The 19,730-nt window shown below is 50.6% G+C and overlaps 8 protein-coding genes across 8 annotated transcripts; 2 read left to right on the top strand and 6 right to left on the bottom strand.

The window, feature by feature from the left end:
• Positions 1 to 1,334: 1,334 nt before the first annotated feature.
• SEC23 (protein transport protein Sec23p) lies at positions 1,335 to 3,673 on the bottom strand (the record flags this gene model as incomplete). The annotated part of the gene is made up of 2 exons (XM_076684194.1): positions 1,335 to 3,623; positions 3,671 to 3,673. 2 exons carry the CDS (start codon positions 3,671 to 3,673, stop codon positions 1,335 to 1,337), a joined length of 2,292 nt encoding a protein of 763 aa, XP_076541669.1.
• Positions 3,674 to 4,365: 692 nt separating this feature from the next.
• Positions 4,366 to 5,827, bottom strand: LAT1 (dihydrolipoyllysine-residue acetyltransferase; the record flags this gene model as incomplete). Its single annotated transcript, XM_076684193.1, has 2 exons — positions 4,366 to 5,713; positions 5,766 to 5,827. The coding sequence occupies 2 exons, from the start codon at positions 5,825 to 5,827 to the stop codon at positions 4,366 to 4,368; spliced, it is 1,410 nt and encodes a 469-aa protein (XP_076541668.1).
• Positions 5,828 to 7,240: 1,413 nt separating this feature from the next.
• MAK32 (Mak32p) lies at positions 7,241 to 8,071 on the bottom strand (the record flags this gene model as incomplete). Its single annotated transcript, XM_076684192.1, has 1 exon — positions 7,241 to 8,071. One exon carries the CDS (start codon positions 8,069 to 8,071, stop codon positions 7,241 to 7,243), a length of 831 nt encoding a protein of 276 aa, XP_076541667.1.
• Positions 8,072 to 8,538: 467 nt separating this feature from the next.
• CTF18 (Ctf18p) lies at positions 8,539 to 10,764 on the bottom strand (the record flags this gene model as incomplete). Its single annotated transcript, XM_076684191.1, has 1 exon — positions 8,539 to 10,764. The coding sequence occupies one exon, from the start codon at positions 10,762 to 10,764 to the stop codon at positions 8,539 to 8,541; it is 2,226 nt and encodes a 741-aa protein (XP_076541666.1).
• A 1,464-nt stretch (positions 10,765 to 12,228) lies between these two features.
• Positions 12,229 to 13,173, bottom strand: CKA2 (casein kinase II subunit alpha/alpha'; the record flags this gene model as incomplete). The annotated part of the gene is made up of 1 exon (XM_076684190.1): positions 12,229 to 13,173. The coding sequence occupies one exon, from the start codon at positions 13,171 to 13,173 to the stop codon at positions 12,229 to 12,231; it is 945 nt and encodes a 314-aa protein (XP_076541665.1).
• Positions 13,174 to 13,383: 210 nt separating this feature from the next.
• MET18 (Met18p) lies at positions 13,384 to 16,299 on the top strand (the record flags this gene model as incomplete). The annotated part of the gene is made up of 2 exons (XM_076684189.1): positions 13,384 to 13,465; positions 13,526 to 16,299. 2 exons carry the CDS (start codon positions 13,384 to 13,386, stop codon positions 16,297 to 16,299), a joined length of 2,856 nt encoding a protein of 951 aa, XP_076541664.1.
• A 778-nt stretch (positions 16,300 to 17,077) lies between these two features.
• On the bottom strand, positions 17,078 to 17,728 carry TRVA0_013S02564 (uncharacterized protein; the record flags this gene model as incomplete). Its single annotated transcript, XM_076684188.1, has 1 exon — positions 17,078 to 17,728. One exon carries the CDS (start codon positions 17,726 to 17,728, stop codon positions 17,078 to 17,080), a length of 651 nt encoding a protein of 216 aa, XP_076541663.1.
• A 602-nt stretch (positions 17,729 to 18,330) lies between these two features.
• Positions 18,331 to 19,704, top strand: OPY2 (Opy2p; the record flags this gene model as incomplete). The annotated part of the gene is made up of 1 exon (XM_076684187.1): positions 18,331 to 19,704. One exon carries the CDS (start codon positions 18,331 to 18,333, stop codon positions 19,702 to 19,704), a length of 1,374 nt encoding a protein of 457 aa, XP_076541662.1.
• Between the last annotated feature and the right edge of the window lie 26 nt (positions 19,705 to 19,730).

Genomic DNA, 19,730 nt, shown 5'->3' with positions numbered 1-19,730 from the left:
CCTCTTTGGCTTTTACAATGTATCAAATAACTGTCTACAGGACCCGTAGGGAAAACGTTAAAAAGTCCTGGGGAAATGGTGAAATGAAGGAGAAGATAAAAGGTAATCTTAGCAAACCTAACAGCGTTCAATCTTCGATGCCCTGAAACCCTAATGAAGGGACATCGCGAAGGATCACTGTGTTGGACAAGGCCGAGGAGGGGGAACCTGCCTTGTTTAGAAGGACACATCCCATGCACGTATCCCATACCGCTGGGTTGGTCTCGAACAACCATTAACCATTTACAGTGATCTCCATCGCCGCATACCCAACAATGGACGCCCTCATGCACTGTATCGCTCATGACATTGCCATCATTTTTAGTTACACGATCATCTGTCACCATTCGTAGAAGAAGATAGCCCGCCTGGTGCATGCATTGTATATGCGCCATTGCGTAAATCAGGTACGGACCTTTGCTTTGGCACCGTGCGGCGCTCCTATCTACCGGTATTCCGCACCACCGATCATACTTTTTAATGGTTAGCGGAAAAGGGGGGCTAAAAGGGCCCTTGAATGCACGACACGCGTACGTAGCAATGTTCAATTATTGGTATATCGGTGTAACATAGCCAAGTTGATACAGCAAGTTTCTACATATAGCCAGTTGTTTCTATTATCTCATACGTTATGTACATATGTACAGCAGGCTGATACACTTACAGATTGACCCCGAAATAGGCAGCATCGGTTTCGATTGTGTTTTAACAGTTTGAAATCTACAACACTTTACGACACTAGGGTACCGAGGTAGTGTAGTGTGAACAGGAAGGTAGTCGGTAGAGATAGCGGTTTCTATTTTAATCACAGCACTTCCGACATGATACAGATTCAAACTTTTAAGACCTTCATACAGATTGTCTAGACGGGATGCGTAAACAACGCCGTACGGCTAGAGTACTATAGTACGAACGTACGAAAGTTGCTCGAATATAGAACATCAGACTGCAGTCCCTTAGAAGCAAACTAAAGTACATAGAATGAACATGGATAGCTAGAATAGACAACGCTAGACGAGTATATCAAGGGATCTCGAATATAAAGTGTCACACGACAACAATACCATAGTATGAACATAGGAAGGTAGCTGGAATAGAACGGTGGACGTCTAGAATGCGTGCACTATCGAAGGAAGGTACCTAGAATATACAACGCGGAACGACTAGGATTACTCTACCAGCTGAGCTCCAGGAAAGTATCGCAGGACTGCTCCCCTGAAATGGCACAGTTCTATAGTATGAACGTAGGTAGCTGAAATATATAACGCCATATGAGTCTAATAGTAATGGCGCAACTATTTGGTCTTGCCAGTAACCACGAGCTTAATCAAATACTCCATAAACTCCTGTAAACTGACATCATCCGTGAGTACGCTGGCCGAACTCGAATCGCCATAACCACCGGCCCCTTTAGACGGATTCAATCTGCTGAACAAAAACCGCGACTGCGACCCTCGCGCCTCGGTATCAATAAATCGCGGCAGCGGGAACCGGTCTTGTAGCAACTCCGTCGCATCCCTTCGCGGCTGCTCCAGCAGCTCTCTAAAGTTCTCGTAGTCCTCCTGGTCCTGATAACCCGCCTTGCGCCACGCGGCAACCGTCTCGCCGTGATAAATAAGTATATGGAAGAAAGTATCCAGAAGCAGCACGCAGTCCGGTGTCACACTCAGCGAGTCCAACAGTACCGGCTCCGGCTCCTTGTCTAGCTGGTACGCAGTAAGCGTCGGCTGGATCATGATGAGGCAGTTGCTCGTATCCTCGTGGTTGAACACATGCCGTATGTACGCCGTCTCGTCGGGCGAATTGTTGAACACCTGGAGGAATTGGCTGCGTCGCAGGTGGTACACAAACTGCGGGAACATGGTGAATGTCGCATCTAGCTGGAAAGTGCTCGGCTGGTCTTTGACATAAGTCGCGTGCTCAATGCAAATCTTGATAAGCGTGCTGTCGAGCCAGCGGCTCACCTCGTGAAGTGGCAAACCCCGATCAATCTTGCACATACACAGACGCGCAACGACAACGACGGCAGCCTCCTGATCAAACGACGCTCTGAACGCAGGCTCCGACCCGGCTATGTACATAGCCCGCGACAAAGTCGTCACCCGCAGCCGAAATTGGCCTGATGGGTGCATATAATGGGTAATGTACTGAATTACTGCTTGCGGGGGCCCTCCGTCGAGCCCTGGCGCGGGCGGGCTGTCACTGGCTACGTCAAAGAAGACACAGTACGTCGACGACGGCTGGAAGGCCGACAGCTTCCACGAGCTCGTGTCACCGACACCGATTGCCGTCTCGGCAACTTGCGAGTTCCGGTGGCCCATGCTGGTAACCTGGCCAATGACGCCGGAAACCTTGAGCTCTTTAGACATCTTCACCTCTAGACTGCCATTGAATCCCATCTGCAGGTATCCCTGGTCGTCTTTGTCAAACAGCCTCAGGAAGCTCTGCTTGAAAATAGCCGTTGTAAACGAATCACTAAGAACCATGGCCCCACCGGTCGTGCCAGCGAGAGTCCGCATTTCGTCGAGCCCGACTTGATCGTAGCACCCGGCAAACAGGTCTACAGCCGTTCCGTTCTTGGCACTCCGCTTGGCCAGCGCCTCGTAGAACTTTGTCGCCTTTTTGTAGTGCTTCGCAGTCTCCTCTACAATGTCATGGTGCGACCGCAATGGCTCTTTTAGCGGTAAATCTACAATCTGGCCCGGGCCAATGGTGCACGCTCCGGCGGAAAACAGCATGATCCGCGACGCACAGTCCGGGTAGGCACCCTCCAGGAGGCTCAGGGCCGTGTTTAGCGCCGTCCCCGTGCTTCGCTTCGCCCGCTCGTGCGACCGCACTCCAAAAGAGTTAAGCTGGAGCTGCTCCAAGGTGTTAGTAAGCACAAACTCCGCCTCTTGGATAGGCAGCAGGTATCGCGACGCCGTGCGAATTTGCGACGGGTTGATTGCCCCGGCACCGTGCCTCAGGTCGGCTGTCAGGAACCCCAGCGTCTCCTGGACCTGCTTGTTCGTGTAATTCTTTGCACCATTGAAAACAATGCTCTTCATGCCCTCCTGGAACCCAATTTCATGTACGTAGACCATTGTGCCGTACGAGATTAGCCCCACCAGAGCGTTCTCTGGCAGAAGACTCAGCGACACCAGAATCGAGTCCTTCAGCGCCTGCAGGTCCTCATACTCCTGGCAGGTGTCTACTACAAACAGAAATATCGGCGGCACCTGCGCAGACCGCGTTAATGCGTATTCAATCGTCGTGTTTCCCGGCTGGACTTCCAGAGGCATGTCCTCCGGTGTGATGTGCTGGTACTGCAATGGCAGTGCGTTCCGCTGGAGACACAGCCGGCACGCCCACACCTTGGCCTGGAAGTCAATTGGGCAGTATGGGTTCAGGATTCCGTGGCACGACGGATTCCTGCATAGAACCGGCTCGTAGGGGGCCACCGCAAGCCCATCGGCCGCCGACCGCTGCAACGGCTTATACAGACACGCTAGCGGGACGACCGTTTTGGATGCCTGGTTTGATGTGCCTGGGAAGACGTTCAGCGTAAACCGCACTCCGTCAACATCCTCAATATCCTCAAAATTCTACCCCCTGTTAGCCTAGTCCACTCCCTACTCCCCAGTTAACTTACCATCCTTCTTTTATCGCCCACGCGATCTTGTCACTCTTCTCCATCGGCTTAACCTTCTTGTCGCCGCCGCGTGTTCCCAACTCCGTGCGCAAATCCCGACATTCCAATCCCGACATACCACCTCTGCTCCCCGACTTCCAATTGACACTGGAATCCTTAGAACAATTGGGGGGACTACTACCCCCCTTGAGGCACCACTTTGCGGTGGGATGCCTGCAGCTACAATGGAGTTCGACAGTTTACAGATATGAGACCTGGCATTCAAACAAGCAATTGAGATAAATAACTTAAAAATAGCTTGAAATACAAAATGGATGAGAACTAAGTCTGGTATGACCGAGATGCGTGAGTACTTTTACTTTATTTCCCCGAGACGTCCAGGCCAAAGACCTTCTAGGTAACGAGTTAGTTACAGCTCTCAACGTACGGCAAAACACTGCTACAAATTTTCGTTACACCACCACCACCACTAAGACCGGTATTGTAGATAAAGTCAAACACTACAGTACTAATACCGGTCAACTCCTCCGCGCAGCGGAGCTACGGGGGTCCGGGGGCTGGCCCCCAGGTCAATTGAGCCCAGTGGAGTATGGAGGAGGACTGGGGCACTGCTTCGCGGTGTTGGCGTATTGGCAAGAGTGATACATTAAAACGTTAAATACAAGTTTTTTCGGATAGGAAGAGATTAGAGGGGATTACAAGAGGAGCTCGAGCGGGTTCTCGATGACACGCTTGAGGGCCTTGATCCACTCACCACCGACGGCGCCATCGACGGTCTTGTGGTCGAAGGTGCCGGTGACGGTCATGACATCGTCAAATGCAACGCCGGTCTCGGATTCTGGGTCCTCGACGGCTCTTCGCTCGACGGTACCGACGGCGAGGATAGCGGCCTGCGGCGGGTTGATGATGGCGGTGAACATGGAGACGGCGTTGTTCATGCCCATGTTGGAGATGGTGATGGTGCCGCCCTGGTACTCCTCAGGAGCGAGCTTGCCCTCTCGGGCTCGCTTGCCAAGGTCCTTGATCTCCTTGGAGATCTGGACGAGGCCCTTGGCGTCGGCATTTCGCACGACTGGGGTGATGAGGCCGGTTGGCGTGGCAACAGCGACGGAAACGTCAGTGTTCTTGTACTGTCGGATGACGCCCTGGTCGCCGAGCCAAGCGGCGTTGACCGCTGGCACCTGCTTGTTAGCGACGGCAATGGCCTTGATGAGGATGTCGTTGACCGAGAGCCTGTACTTGTCCTCGGCGACGGCGTTGAGCGAGGCTCGCAGCTTGAGAAGCTTGGAAACAGACACGGTCGAGGAGACAATGAAGTCTGGGTTGATCTGCTTAGACTCGGAGAGTCGCTTGGCGATGGTGGCTCGCATGGCCGAGATTGGCAGGTCCTCGTAGGTGGCAGCGGTGGCGGCTGGAGCAGCAGCAGTCTTAGCGGCGGCAGCGGCTGGGGCCTTGTAGTTCTCAACATCTCGCTTGATGATTCGGCCGTTAGGACCCGAGCCCTTGACGTCCCTGAGCGGGATGCCCCGCTCGAGAGCAATCATCTTGGCAACTGGCGACGCGACAATTCGGTCGCCGAAAGAAGCAGCCTTCTCCTGGGGAGCCGACTTGGCCGGCTCCTTGGACTCGGCCTCCTCGGCCTTTGGCTCCTCCTTCTCCTTTGGCTGCTCCTTTGGCTGCTCTGGGGCGGCGGATCCGCCGGCGTCCTCGAGGGTGAAGTTCTCAAACGCCGCAATGTCGTCGGCGTCCTCGACGTAGACGCCAATTGGCTTGCCGACTGGCACGTCCTTGGAACCGGCCTCGAGCAGAATCTTGGCCAGGTAGCCCTCCTCCTGGAACTCAAAGTCCATGGTGGCCTTGTCGGTCTCAATGTCGACGAGCACCTCGCCCGGAGCGAGCTTGTCGCCGACGCTCTTCTGCCAGGTGCCGATGTTGCCCTGGGTCATGGTCGGAGAGAGGGCCGGCATGTCAATGACAGTGTGGGCTGGGAAGCTCTTCGAGGCGTAGAATCGAGCCAACTGGGGGGTCGCGATCCTCGCACACCTAATTCCTGTCGTTAGTAGCCATTCCTCGAGATCAAAAGCTTGTCACTTACTGGCTGAGTCGCACAAATGATCGAGCGGCAAGCACTCGCTGGGCCATGAGAGCAGATGCCATCTTTGTCTATCTAATTTTCCGTCTACGGGTCCCTCGTTCTCGATAAAATACTCGAAACGCACTCAATGAGAGAGAATGAGAGATGAGGGGTGGGTTTTTGCTGGTTTTTTTCACACCCTTTGGGCTGCTGCTGATGTGTGCTACCCGGGTTGAGAGCTGCCCTCCGTCTCCTCCTCCGCTCGCCTAGAGATTGTTGGGACTTTCACCCCCGCGCGCTCGCGCATCCGAATTTCTCCGAGCCGCTCGCCTATCGTACTAACCGTTCGCATTCAAGCGGCCAGCGGGTGGTCTATAATTTGGCATTGATTTGTCAAATACTGGCTGAGGATTAAACAATTGGGCTTATAGCTTTTTTCTGGATTATTTGGATGGCTTTCTGGCGGTCTGGTGGGCTCGTTCCAGTACGGCCCCCTGTATATGCATCTCTGTGATGGGTTTATCCGAACTAGGTTCCCTACCGCCGTCTACTACCACCTCCTCTTCCTTCTCCTCCTACGTAGAATCGTGCTGTGCCTGTAGAAAAATTTTCGGAGCATGCCGTAGTACAGTACGTGGGGGCGGACCGAGTACACCCTTTAGCGTAGGTTCATTTATAATCATCGCGCGTGTGTAGACGGTCTAGTCCGGTTTTCTGTTTTCGAAGGTCAGCCCTCGAGCTCCCGTGGCTCCGCTGCGCGGAGTAAGAGCATTGAATTGCAATTGGAGGAGCGTTTACTACTGCTATGAACGGCAATTGTGTTATGTCTCTGAGTTCTTAGTACAGTGTAATTCCCGATGTCTTATGTTTCAGCCGCAGGATCTGCGGCTGATAAGTTTCAGGTACCGCACTTTACACAACCAGCTAACTATCAACAGTAGTATATTGATGTTTTAGTATAGTTACTGTTTATCGCATTCACAATATTGTGTGTCCGTACTCTGTGAATAGGTCGTCAGCTGTTTGGGGGCAGTTCGAGGTGGGGGTCACGTCTGAGCTACACCAAGTAGAGGAGATTGTTATAGCTAGCAACAACAAACGATACTACGTATTGACCCTTCAGCATATAATTGGTCATCAAAATTCACTCTACACTACGTGTACTCGTTAAAATGGAGTTTGCTATTTGAGGCAATTGGCGAAGCGGTGCTATAAGGGTCTGGGAGCCGGCACCCCCAGCAGTTTAAACATTGAGTTACATACTGGACATGTCTATTTAAAGGAGATGTTATATCTAGCTAGCTACCAATGGCATTACATGCAGTATTGACCCTTGCATAGTATTTGGCCATCGAAATACACTCTAAGTTGTCGAGTCCATAAATTGTAGTAGCCAATAGTTGGCAGCCATTCCACCACCAAGCGGTGCCACGGGGGTCTGGGGGATGGCCCCCAGGAGAATGCCGTATTGAGCTACACTGCTGGGGTGTGTGTGTCTATGTGAAGGACATGTTATATCTCCGGCAATACTCGGCGACGCGGTCCAGGACTGGAGCGCCATTCCACTGCTCAGCTCCGTCGTTATAGGTCACATTGGGGAGACCAATCTGCTCAATTGTAAGTCCCGCAGCGACATTGGCGTAGACAGCTCCCTTGGCTGCGTTCAGCTCAGGTAGGTACCCGGCAGCAAACCCGCCCAGGAACGCATTGCCGCCGCCTGTGGGGTCTTCTACTTTGTAGTCGCTGAACTGAGGGCTATGGTATGCAGGAAACCATTTGAAGCTGTTCTCTAGAGCAAGCAGGCATCCCTTGGCGCCACATCGCACAATAACAACTGCCCCAGGCTTTGTCATGTACCCTAAGAACTTGGCAGCCAACTCTTCTATGGCTTTTTCCTCGGTGGGTTCCGGCTGGCCAAAAAACAGGGCCGCCTCTTTAGCATTCGGTGACATGACATCCACGTATTTTAGCGCGTCAATGCACCGGTCCAGTTGCTCGGGTGAGCACTCTCCCGGAACGGGCTCCCAGATGATCTTGGCGTCGAGCGAGCGTCCAATGTGCGACTCCAGCCGCGAAACCGTATATATGCACCTTTCTGGAGCGCAGATCAAGTGGAACGATCGCGATTCGAGCAGCTTTGGGTTGTCAATGAAATCGTCCACCGTGATCCTCAGCTTAGGGGTCAGGTAATCGAAATCACGCTCTTCATTGTCGCCATACTTGTTCCACGCACGGGTAGTCTTCCTGTCCTGGGTACATCTAAACACAATTCCTGCCTGCAAGTTGTCTAGTTCGTCCTTGATGGATTGTGGGAAGTCGTGGCCCATATCTACAAAGCAGACCGCCTTCCGCGACTCCGTGGGCGCCGGTAGGAACACCCGTGCTCCAATAGCAGCAAAAGTTCCTCCGCCGCCGATAATGTCTAAAGCCGGCGGCTTGTTTGCATCTTGGAAGTAAATCTCATCGATAATGAATAGACCTATAGTCGTAAACAGTGGTCTATCCATTTCTGCTAGCCTTGAAGGTTCCCTGCGCCATGGTAATTTGTTGCTACACTGTCAACATGAACTAATTCAGTGCAATTTATAATTTCGAACGAACGATCGATCAGTATCGAAGCTCAGGCGATGACGATCAAGTGGTCAGTAAATCGCTTGTAAGCTATCAATTATATGTATAAACATAGGTGGCAATTCATTATCTATGCGTAGACCATTTGACCGGATAATTTGCGTAAAGTTTATGTGCTATTGATTTAGAGTTGCAATATTCAGCCGTGATGGTAGATTGGTGGTTAACTCCAAAGTTCGGACCAGCACATGTCCTTCCGCACAGCATTGGAAAACCCTTCGAGATAAGACACCCAGATCATCTCCTCTTTCTCTTCTTCGGCAGGCTGCGCGGCAAGCGGCGTGCCCTCACGGCTGGAATTGGTCTGAAGCACCTCTCTGCCAAAGAAGTCTAGCTTCATCTTTTTCTTCTCTACACGGCGCTTCTTTGCTGCGGGTTCATCGCCTTCGATCGCTGGAGCACTGTGTTTAGTAGTAGTACTCTCACCTTGCTCCGCCAGCTGGGCCTGCTTCTCACGTTCAATAAGATCCCGGATGTACTGCCGCGTAGTGAATTTTCCCACCGTAGCCTTTTGCCGTCCCTCCTCATCAATAATAGCGATTTGCTCAAACGGCGGTTCAATTCTGAACACCAAAGCACCGCCATCCAGCCTGTCCTTGGTGAATGTACAATTCACGCTCATCATGGCGTGCGCAGAATTGCGAAGACGGTTCTTCTCCTTTGAATTGACCGACGACACAGACTCGATAGGAGGCGACATAATATGCAAAAGGTATGGCGCAAATTCAGTGACAAAAGAAGTGCTGTCAAACATGCTCCTCGTGTGTGCCCCCACCGTGGCGAGCATTTCTTTAACGAGGTTGGCATTCCTGCGGCTTGTCTCATAAATCTCATAATCGCTTTTGACTTTGGCCTCAATGACGTTGGTGCCAGAGCTGAACAGTGAGAAAAATGCCAACACAGCATGGCCCAAGTAGGAATTCAGCTGGAAATGCTGCTGCCGGTAAATAGCATTGTTCACCATCTCGTAGAATGCAGTGTACTCGCCCAATGCCGAGGGCTTTCTAACCATATCGTCATGATACTGCATCTTGGGGTAGAGCGAGAAGCATGCCTGTAACAGCTTGTCATAGTCGGCATAAGAGTGGATTTCCTCCAGAATCTCAGCTGCCTCATCAGACTTGCTGGACGAGCCTGTGCGTCGGAGGAACACCCGGTTCGCAAGTGTCTTGAGCGCCATGCTGGTATCCTTTTTCATGAGCTTACCGTCTTGGTGACGACTAAGGCCAAATTGGAGCATATTCAGGCAACTCCTCAAATCGCCATCCATGCTCTCGGCGATTTCTGTCAATGCACTCGTCTCAATCGATAGCTTCTCAGTTTTGCAGATATCTCGCAACTTTGTCACCATAGTACGAGTAGGCACCTTGGCATAATGGACCATCTCTGCATAGGGCCGGAGATCCTTCAGAGAATGCGCGTAGACATCGTTGCAAATAGCAATGATGGGACGCTGCAGCAGCTTCGAAGAATCGCCTTTTCGTCTTTTGGAGGCAACTGACTTCTTGGTGCCATCTTCGTTTTGGAAGCGGTATAATACCCGCTCGTCAGATTTAATGATATCAACCAATACTCTGATCAGGCCCTGATCAGCGCCGTCTATTTCGTCCGCAATGATGCATACTGGACGGGACGTGTCTTCGACGCGATGGCTGAAAATAGCAGTGGCAATTTTGTTTCTCATCAGGTTAATTTTCTTGGCGGATCCGTCATCGTCAACGGAGTCTGCAGTCCGTTCGTCACTGGCATTGACTTCGAGAACATTGTATCCCGCTTGCCTAGCCAGAATGTGCGCTACTGTGGTCTTGCCAATACCGGGGGCACCATGAATAAGGAGCACTTTTCGCTTCGGCCGGCCAAGAGAGTCCAACCGAGTCGGATCCAGTCCGCTTGAGTGGTCATGCCCAAAAACTACGGATGACCAGGACACGAGCCATTTCATCATAAATCTATGGCTTCGCTCCGACCCAGCTAGGTCAATCCATTTCCTTGGTCTCCATTTCTCGGATAGGAGTCTGGTCTCGTTTCGTAATTCGGGGACCGGAGTAGAGCCGCGGGAGGAGGGCTGTGGGGAGTTATCCCGGTCCAGCTTGATCTTGGTCAAAAGGCTGTGGATTGGAATGCCATAATGGTTTCTCGCGCCCGGGCGGCTAATGTCATCGTCACTACTACTTTTTGACTTCCGCGGTTTGAGTGTTATCCTTTCTCCATTCGACAAGGTGGCTTTTACACCTGTTTCGACAAACAGAGAGGACGATCCGAAGACATCGTCTTGGGTCGCGAAAGGGTCTTCGACAAAGGACTTAGGCGGAACATTCTTCTTCTGGCTCAGCACTTCGGTGGGTGCCGGGGTCGCCAGAAGAGTACTGGAGTCGAATATGTCGTCCATTACCTATATTCCGACGCGTCAAGGATGAAATTTGGGCTCCGAGAATCGAGGATCAATTAAAACGCGTCGTCGCGACGCGTATATTCCGTTCACATCTATACGCACCAGACTCACAATTACGCACGGCACATCGGATTCATGAGGTAACGGTTACCAAATAATTAATTAAAATCACATTATCATTCGCTATTTTCTCTATACCAGATAATTCTTTTCTTAAATATCAATAAATATTAATTCCAAATTTAGTTGGGCATAGCAATTGTTCTTGTATCTTGTCACGATTTGTACCGGTTGTGAGGATTTATCATTCACTGTTGTTCCATTCAAATGTACGATTGGCCAATATTCTTATTAACATAACGTTAGCAAAATAAAATATAGTTGGTATCTGGATATGGCAGCTTAAGAAGATAGCAAATTGATTAGAATTTAGCGCGAAAGGGAATGCAATTGTGAACGAATTTCAATATCTAAAAAAACGAGTTACAAGGTAGGGCAAATCTACCCTAATCCAAGCCTGCTACCATGATTCAAATAATTGTCCAAATGCTTAAAATTTGTTTTGTATTTTAGTTAATAAATTATAGAAATTGCGCAATTTTATTTTGGAACACATAGCCTACTTACGGATTCCTCTTTCCAGCTCTTCATACGAAAATATCCCTTATATCCATTTGAATCAGTTTACCGATAGGTACAGTACACTCTAGCTTTTTTGGGTACAGTGTAATTATTTACTAAATGCCATTACATACCAAAGCGCTCAACTCCCCAGAGATTTATGCAACAGCAGCAGTGTCATAGACTTGTTCATTGACGTTGAACTTACCCGGCTATTGAATATTAATAATAATTAACTGTTACCTGGTTTCTGACCAAGTGAAAATTTGTCCTGTATTATTCTCAAATTGACATGGATATTGGAGAAAAAGAGCTGCAGTTGGCAGTTGTAAGTTGAATTCGGTCAAACTACTACGGTACTACCTGGTATTATTTAAGCTAACAGAAAAGGCAATTGCCGTAGTTAACAACATGCCCAGAGATGTTCCAGTTAAACGTATGCCCCTCCATAATATTCACTTCAAAGCTAATAGAGTAGAATACCTAGACTGGGCCATTAGGGAACTTGAGCTGAGGAAAGTCAGGCGAGAGATCTTCGGAGATAGAACCTAACCAGCGAATTCAAATAAATATCTACAGATCGCTAAATACCAAAAGCTGAACAAAAACGAGAAACAAGTTAGCTAGTATCAACACTCCCGGGTCAACGAGAACCAGCCAGATTAAGAGAAATATCACGGCAGGAAGGATGTGTAGTTGAAATAGAAAAAAATCATTACTATTCATTCACGACGACAGAATGAAATCTACAGGTGGTCGCAGAGATGAAGTGATACGAGAAATAAGTCACAGAAGACACCACTCCCTTGTAACCCGGGATAGTTCAAAAGAAGAGGAGGACTAGGACATTTGAGCATTTCTAACCGGCTCGAAGTATGCGTGATTCATGGCCTCCTGTGCGGTCAGTCGCTCCTGGTGATCGTATCGCAGCAGGTTCGACAGCAGGTCAAACAGCTCCTCCGACAAGTACTGCTGATTCTCCTGGGTGACGAATCTGTCCCATTTTCGCTCGTTAAAAGTCCCCAGAGCCTCATAGTCCGGTCCGAGTTCCAAGTCGTACTTATCGAGGTACTCGTACAGCTTCTCGGTACCCAACACTCGCGCAATTTTGACGAGCTGGTCAGTGTTGGAGTTTCCGTGGAAGAATGGCTCCTTCTTGAACACCATGGATGCCAGCATGGCACCAAAGGACCACAGGTCGAGGGAGTAGTCGTACAACTGCATATCGACCAACAACTCCGGGCCCTTGAAGTATCGCGAGGCCACTCGCACGTTGTAAGCGGTGCCTGGGTGATAGAACTCAGCCAGACCCCAGTCAATGAGCCTCAGCTGTCGCTTCGAGTGGTTAATCATAACATTGTGTGGCTTGACATCCCGATGCATGATACCCTTGGAGTGGGCATAGTCCAGAGCCCGCAGCAGCTCGTACATATAGAACCGGATGTCAAAGTCTGTGAAAGTAGGGTAGAGCACCCTAAAGTCGGCGTTCTCAACGTGCTCAAAGATCAGCGCTGGCGTCTTGCTGAGTGGCTCCCGCACGATGTCGATGAGGGAGATGATGTTTGGGCCACCCTTGAGGTTGTGGAGGATCTTGATCTCTCGCTTGATCTTCTTGCGTTTCACGGGCTTGAGCACCTTGATGACCATCTTCTTCTGAGTCGGCAGCTCGATCCCGAGAAACACCTCTGAGTACTTTCCGCGCCCAATCTTCTCGATAATCTCATAGTTCTCCTGCGACCCCCAATTGAAAGTGACCGACTCGTAGTCCCAGTAGGACTGTGCCATCTGGCTATTCACGTCCGCATACACCCGGGAGATCGAACTGGCCATTTCTCTATTTATGCATACGCACACAAAGCGTTGTTTTTGACTATTTTTTTCGCATCACCAACGAAGGGTGTCATTTACGTCCGCGGCCAGGGCGACACTTGGTTGGGAGGTTTGACCACGGAGCGGGAGCTGGCCAGAAATTAGCCTTCGCGGTACGATTAAACTATGGATAGAACGCTGGTGAGTCGTTATATTCTAAGCGACAGCGCGGAGGAACGGGGGGAAATTATCGAGGCGCTGGTCAAAGGTGAGTATACCCTATTTTCTGGGGAATTTTACGCGAAATGGCGGAGGCTGACTGGAGCAGAGATTAAAGATGACAACCTGAAGCTCATTGATGTCGTTCAGGGCCTGGGGGAGTACCTCACCAAGGAGGAGAGTGGCCCCCGAGTGGAGGCTACCGAGATGCTGACGTCGGTTCTCGGGGAAATGCCCGGAGACAAGATGAATAAGCAGCAGATCACGGTGATTGCAACTTTCCTGTCTGACCGATTGGACGACGAAGAGTGCCTAAAGCAGGTTGCAGGGGGGATATTGTCGGTTATTAAGATGCGCGCATTTAGCGTGACTAATATCGAGATGGTTCTACGAGCTGTTAAGGACGTTAACATGCGTAAGCATTCGCAGAACGTGCGGTATGAAGTGTTTTGCATTCTGGCCGAATTGCTGGCCAAATTTAAGGGCTACATCAAGAGCAATCTCAAGGATGAATTTACCAAGGCGTACGTTGAAATTGCGACCAACGAGAAAGACCCGCGGAATTTGCTAGTGTCGTTTGATTTGAGTCATGTTATTCTCAGCGAGTTTGAAAATATTGAAGAGTATGGCGAAGACCTGTTTGATGTGACGTTCTGCTACTATCCGATTACATTTGAGCCTAAGAAGAACGATCCATATGGCATCAGCTCTGCTCAGCTGAAAAGTGCGCTGAGGAAGAGCATCGCCGCCAATGGAGAGCTGTTCGCTAAAGAAGGGTACCCCGCGCTCATTGAGAAGCTCAATTCCAGTTCGGCTAGTGTCAAGCAGGACGCGTTTGACACAATTGTCGCGTGTATTGACAACTACTCAGTCGAATCGACGAGTGCCCAGTGGGTGGAAATCTGGGACGGAGTGAAGTACGAGGTGCTCCATGGGTCAGACGACGAGGGCATGAGCGATAACGCATTGGTCGTCATTGAGCGCCTCGGTGCGAAAATCCCGCTCGCCAAACAGGACAAACTACTCGAAGCAGTGCTCAAGGAGACGCGAGAGAAGTTAGATGACCCGGCGTCGAAGTATGCTGTCCCTGCGGCTAAGCTATGTGGTGCTGTAGCCAAGGCTTCAGAGCGGCTTTTTTCTGATGTTGCTTCGGAAGTGCTGCCTCGTGAGTTTGGCCAACTTGCCGCTACTCCTACAATTGCTGAACAGCGAGGTATCCTCACTATTCTCACGGTATTTTTAGACGCAGCCAGGGAAAACAGCAGGGGTCTAGCCGATTTCAAAGATGAGTACCTCGATGCGTTTAGCAGGAGCTTAAGGAGCTCGAACAAGGACGAGGTGACCCTGCGGCTGGTTTCCATGCGGGGTCTCGCTAAAATGGTTATTTACCTGCCTGATATTGTAGCTGACGATGAAATTGGGCTAGTAGTGCAGTACTTTGATGATGTTGTGCTGGAGGACGATAATGATGAGCTTGTCAGCGCGGCATTGTCTACGCTAGTTAAGATGGCTGCTGAAAAGCGCATACTGCCGTCGATCACCGATATCACTCTGCCCGCATTCTTTGATGCATTGACATCAGATCATGGCAAGCCTACTGGGTTTGTTCTCTCTGCATTAGCGGCACTTGCCGTGTCTCAAACAGAGCTCTTCAATATTGTCTGCGATAATCTGAGCAGACGGCTAATCAACGCATCTTCTTCCAAATCGAACCTCGAGACGGCGTCCACTCTCGTGGCCATTGTCCAGCGACATGATAACACCAAAGATATCACCTCTCTGCTGGAGCCTCTCGTAGGCTCTGTCGTGGAGGCCACTATCTCAAATCCATATCTCGAAACTGACGATGATGTTATTGATGCCATTGGCGTATTTACAAACACGGTCGTGCAGGCATGCGATGAGCCCTCCCAGACCGAGTGGTACGCCAAGGCTACTAGCCTTCTGTCGTCGCTCATCACCACATCCCCTACTCCGCTCGCTAATCTCTACCTCTATGCAGTTGCCGCGGTGCCTCCGCCTTCGGGGGTTATCGTTTCCTTCGCGACCCAGCTGGTGGCCGTAATCGCAGATTCTAGGAGCCCTTTTGTTCGAAGCGGATATCTACGCCTGTTGACCCTCGTTATTAACAAGTGGTTCGCCAAAGATGCCAGCAGCGAGGTTGTTGAGCACCTTCTGGCCGAACCCGACTCTCTTCATATTTTAGAAGCGCAGGCGTACGTCGCAAAAGCATTGGTAATGAAGAACGAGCCTATAGCCTACGACAAGCTGTGTTCCAAGTTTGTGATGTTGCTGCAGTCACCGCAGTTTGGTGCAGCTGCTTCCAAGCTCATTGCCATTCCCATATTTGACGACCCGGTGCTTAACAAGCAGAACAAGCTGACGGTCCGGCTCCTGTACAAGCAGCGCTACTTTTCCTTTGTGCTTCCCCATATTATCGATGGGTTCCGGGCCTCGTCGCATGAGAACTATCTCAGTGCATTGGCCGCGATTTTAAGATACATGCCGAGCAAGATCATCCTCCCTGAGCTAGATAAGTTTCTGCCGCTGCTGTTCGAGTCGATAACCGTCCCGAACGTGCATGTACAGCAGGCTGCCATTGACACTCTGCTTGCAACGGTGGTGGACGCTGATGCGATTCTGGCTGAATATCTCGATACAGTCATCCCGAAGTTACTTAAGGCTGCGACTCAGGGGGATGCTGCGGGTGTAAAAGTAGCAGCGTTGAATTGTCTTTCGGTTCTTCCGAACGCTCTTCCCGTTGCTAAATTGCAGCCATTCCGCGCAGACGTAATTAAGCAGCTGCGAAGGGCCTTGGACGATCGCAAGCGAGATGTACGAAAGGCCGCGGCTGATTGCAGCCAAAACTTTTACGAAATGTGACTTTTCTTTACTTCTGTAATGTATGAACTCCTAATAATTGCTGTAGATACCAACCTGCCTTGTTCTGGAGAGGTTGTATTCTCCCCCCCTCGCCCCTCTTTACACGAGAGCACACATATGTTACAAGTCTTGAGCGGCATTTTCGAAGGTACACGGAACAATTGCTTTAATTGAATTTTCCAGTGCAGAACGACACGCGTTACACATGAAGTTGAAATTCGAACGTTTCAGGGGGTCTGCTTGTTTCTTGCAGATATACTGCATGGAAAGGGGACCTTCCCTTTCAAGCACACAGTAGAACAGTAGTACATCCATATGTTGGAGCCGTCATATAATTCGTACAATGAGATAGTTTAACCGAATTGATTATTTCTATGGGTTTAAAAGACGATGTTTGTTATTATGGTCTTCCAATGAATTCGTGAACTCATTATGGGACCGCACAATCTTCAACTCTCAATTCTCTTATGCCACCTTCAGCCTGACGTATTGAGAGTAGCTCAACAAGCAACAGGCATCAATTGATATATTTGGATCAATTATAATAGTCTACTTCACTCTATCGTAGGTATAACATTGACGGCGTGTTGTTTGTCACATGACGAATGAATATATATAGCAGCCCGCCCGCACAATGCCATTTCTCCGTATGTAGTCCCCATTTCGTAGCTGTTGGTATATTTGTAACTTTTCATTAGGTATGTCCCACTCGCACGATATTCGTAGATTCACTAGATATGTCGACAAGGTATAAGATGTAGCCCAAAATTACTAGTTGCTAGGCGGAGTAGGATTCATTAATATCGATGTAGGCCGCCCAACTGGTATCTTCTCTCGGGAAATAAACAGATATGAGATCAGGGGTATATAGCAAAGGCACTCTCGCCACGAACTCGTAGGTATCTGTCATCTTAAAGATGGTCATGTAGCTTTCATCCGTAAGTAGCGGGGCCACTGCTATCACATCGTCATTCGTATCGCACCGGTCGTCTACAATGCACTTAAATAGGCCCCCGACAAAAGTATCAGGCGGCGAGAGCGACACCCTGGTGCCGGTATACCTGCTTCGACGAGCAATGCGATAGCAGCCAGTCACATTCATCTGCCTTGGGAAGTAAAAGTCGTGCCCTGGCTCGCTGAGGCAGAAGGTCGAGTCCCAGGCAACAGCGCTCGACGCGAGGCGGGGACGAACATTGCCATACCCCAGAGCGTATTCAGACCTGAAGTAGCAGAATCCAATGCGCATGAGCGGGTTGTCCACACTGCCGGATACCGTGCGCTGGTGGAATATGCGGAAGCCAGTCCAAGGTACAAAAACGCTTGTTGCAGTGTCGCACGGGATATCAATGTCTGTGTGGTGATAAGGCGATGTTGACCTGCCTGCAGCCACGCCCGCCAACGCTATTACTGCTATTGTTGCCCAGAGCATCAGCCAAACCCCCTACGGCTACTCAAATGAGATCTGTGCGACTTTTAACACGAACTGTCTCAGCCGCAACCAGCCGTGAATTCGAAAACGGGCCAATCTCCGGGACGCGAAGTCGGAGTCCTCCCCCCCCCAAAAAAAAACAAATGAGCACCGTTGGTGAATAGAGTTACTTCTATTTTAGCTGCAGCTCGGAGGGAATCCCTATTACGTATGTTACATACCGGCGTGGTACGCGTTGAAGAAGGAGCTACCGGTACGTTTCATATTGGAAACGCGCATATCCTCCGCCGTGTAAAGGGGGCCAAGCAACAGCACGTAGCCTGCAGAGCGAGACACCTGAATGAGAATAGAAAAAACCCAGGGGGTGGTGGGTGGACCATAATTTGCCGCGATCATCTCGAGCCTTCCTAACACAACTCCAACGGCCCGACAGATCTCTCTTCACCCTGCGCTTCTATTTTTTACCAACCGTCTACCCACGGACCTATTCGACATTTTTGGGGCTCATTTTTTTTGTTTTTTGGTGTTTTATATTTGATTTTTGCTCGTTAATTAGGCGTTGAGACGGTTTGGTATTTTTTTTTTGTTTGCGGGCTACTACCATGTGCGAGTCTCTCCAGAAGGACTGGATGGAGAGCGTGAAGCCGGTGGCTGAGCTCTTCAAGCGGAAATGTGTGGATTGCGAGACTCCAAAGTGTCCCGCGTGTGCCGACGACGAGAGCTGTGTGTTTACCACGCAAACGTGTGATACGTGCGCCAAAGCATTCTGCCAGAAGAACCCGAGCTCGGCGGGGAGCGCTTCAAGTGCCACGGTGACGGGTAAGGGGGGCGGCGGACCCAACGCCGGTGCCATCGCGGGCGGTGTCGTTGGCGGAATTGCTGCTGTCGCGTTGATTGTCGCCTTTCTGCTATGGCGGTACGTGTACTCTGCAAGCGCCCAGGAGAAGCGGCGTAAGCGGGAAGAGGAGGACGCGGTCACCTCGAATATCGACGCGGACAACGAGTACTTTGAGAAGTACGACCGGAACAAGAACCGGTACACTACGGCGACCCTCTCGTCTGTCAACACGTCGGCGACTCGCGCGTCGAACATCATCCCCATTGCATACATCCCCGGCGTGTCGAGCTCGGCGCACGAGGTGCCGCCCATGCCGGACATGAACACCAAGTACGGGGACCAGTTCTTCAGCGCCGACGACATATTGAGGAATTCGCAGTTCTCCGAGAATGGTATTCGAAGTTCCATTGCCACGACCAACTACCGGGGTTCTACGGCGGTGATTGATTCTGCCATGATGACGGCGGTCAATGTCAAGCCCAACTTGGTGAATCTCAACAGCGGCAGTCCAGCTTCCGTGCAGAGTATCCGGGCCATCCAGCTGGGGTCTGCCCAGGCCGTCAACTCTCAGAGGGCCAACGCCCACTCGGTGCGAATTGGCAGGACCATCAACGAGGAGGGGGATAGCGACGACGATAATGACGATACCAATGACCAAAAGAGCGATGATAACAACAGTAAAACCAACAAAACCAACAACAATGAACCAGAGAACTCGAGTGAGGTGATGAAGAGCACGCCGACGGTGGCCGAGGAAACGAACGACGATCAGATCCCGCGATCTATGCCGATGAAACCACCCAAACACTCTAAAGACATGCCAAAGTCGCTGGAACGACTGAGGGTCTCTGAACAATCTGCATTTGAGGTGCCGTTTGACTCGCGCACCACGTCATCCATCTCGGTCGCCACATACTCAACGGCCCCCGTGGCTCCACCGGCGCCAGCCGCCCAGCGCACCTCATCGCGATCGTCCAAACGAACCACAATTTCTCGCGAGAGCGAGTATCTCGTAGACAATCTGCCGGTGGAAGCGTTCCTCTACACTCAGTCCCACCACGATGAGCCCCCGGCTAAAAACGATGCCGACGAAAAGGGCCGGAGCAGTCCGTTTGACGATAAGTACCGTGTCGAATAAGCATGTGTGCTATTGGCTTGCTACTA

Source organism: Trichomonascus vanleenenianus (genome assembly GCF_965637985.1).
Source record: "Trichomonascus vanleenenianus strain CLIB 3782 genome assembly, contig: TRVA0_013S, whole genome shotgun sequence".
In the NCBI taxonomy this organism is placed as follows: Eukaryota; Fungi; Ascomycota; class Dipodascomycetes; order Dipodascales; family Trichomonascaceae; genus Blastobotrys; species Blastobotrys vanleenenianus.
The sequence above is the reverse complement of the archived record's forward strand: the minus strand, read 5'-3'. Positions and strand labels throughout refer to the sequence as shown.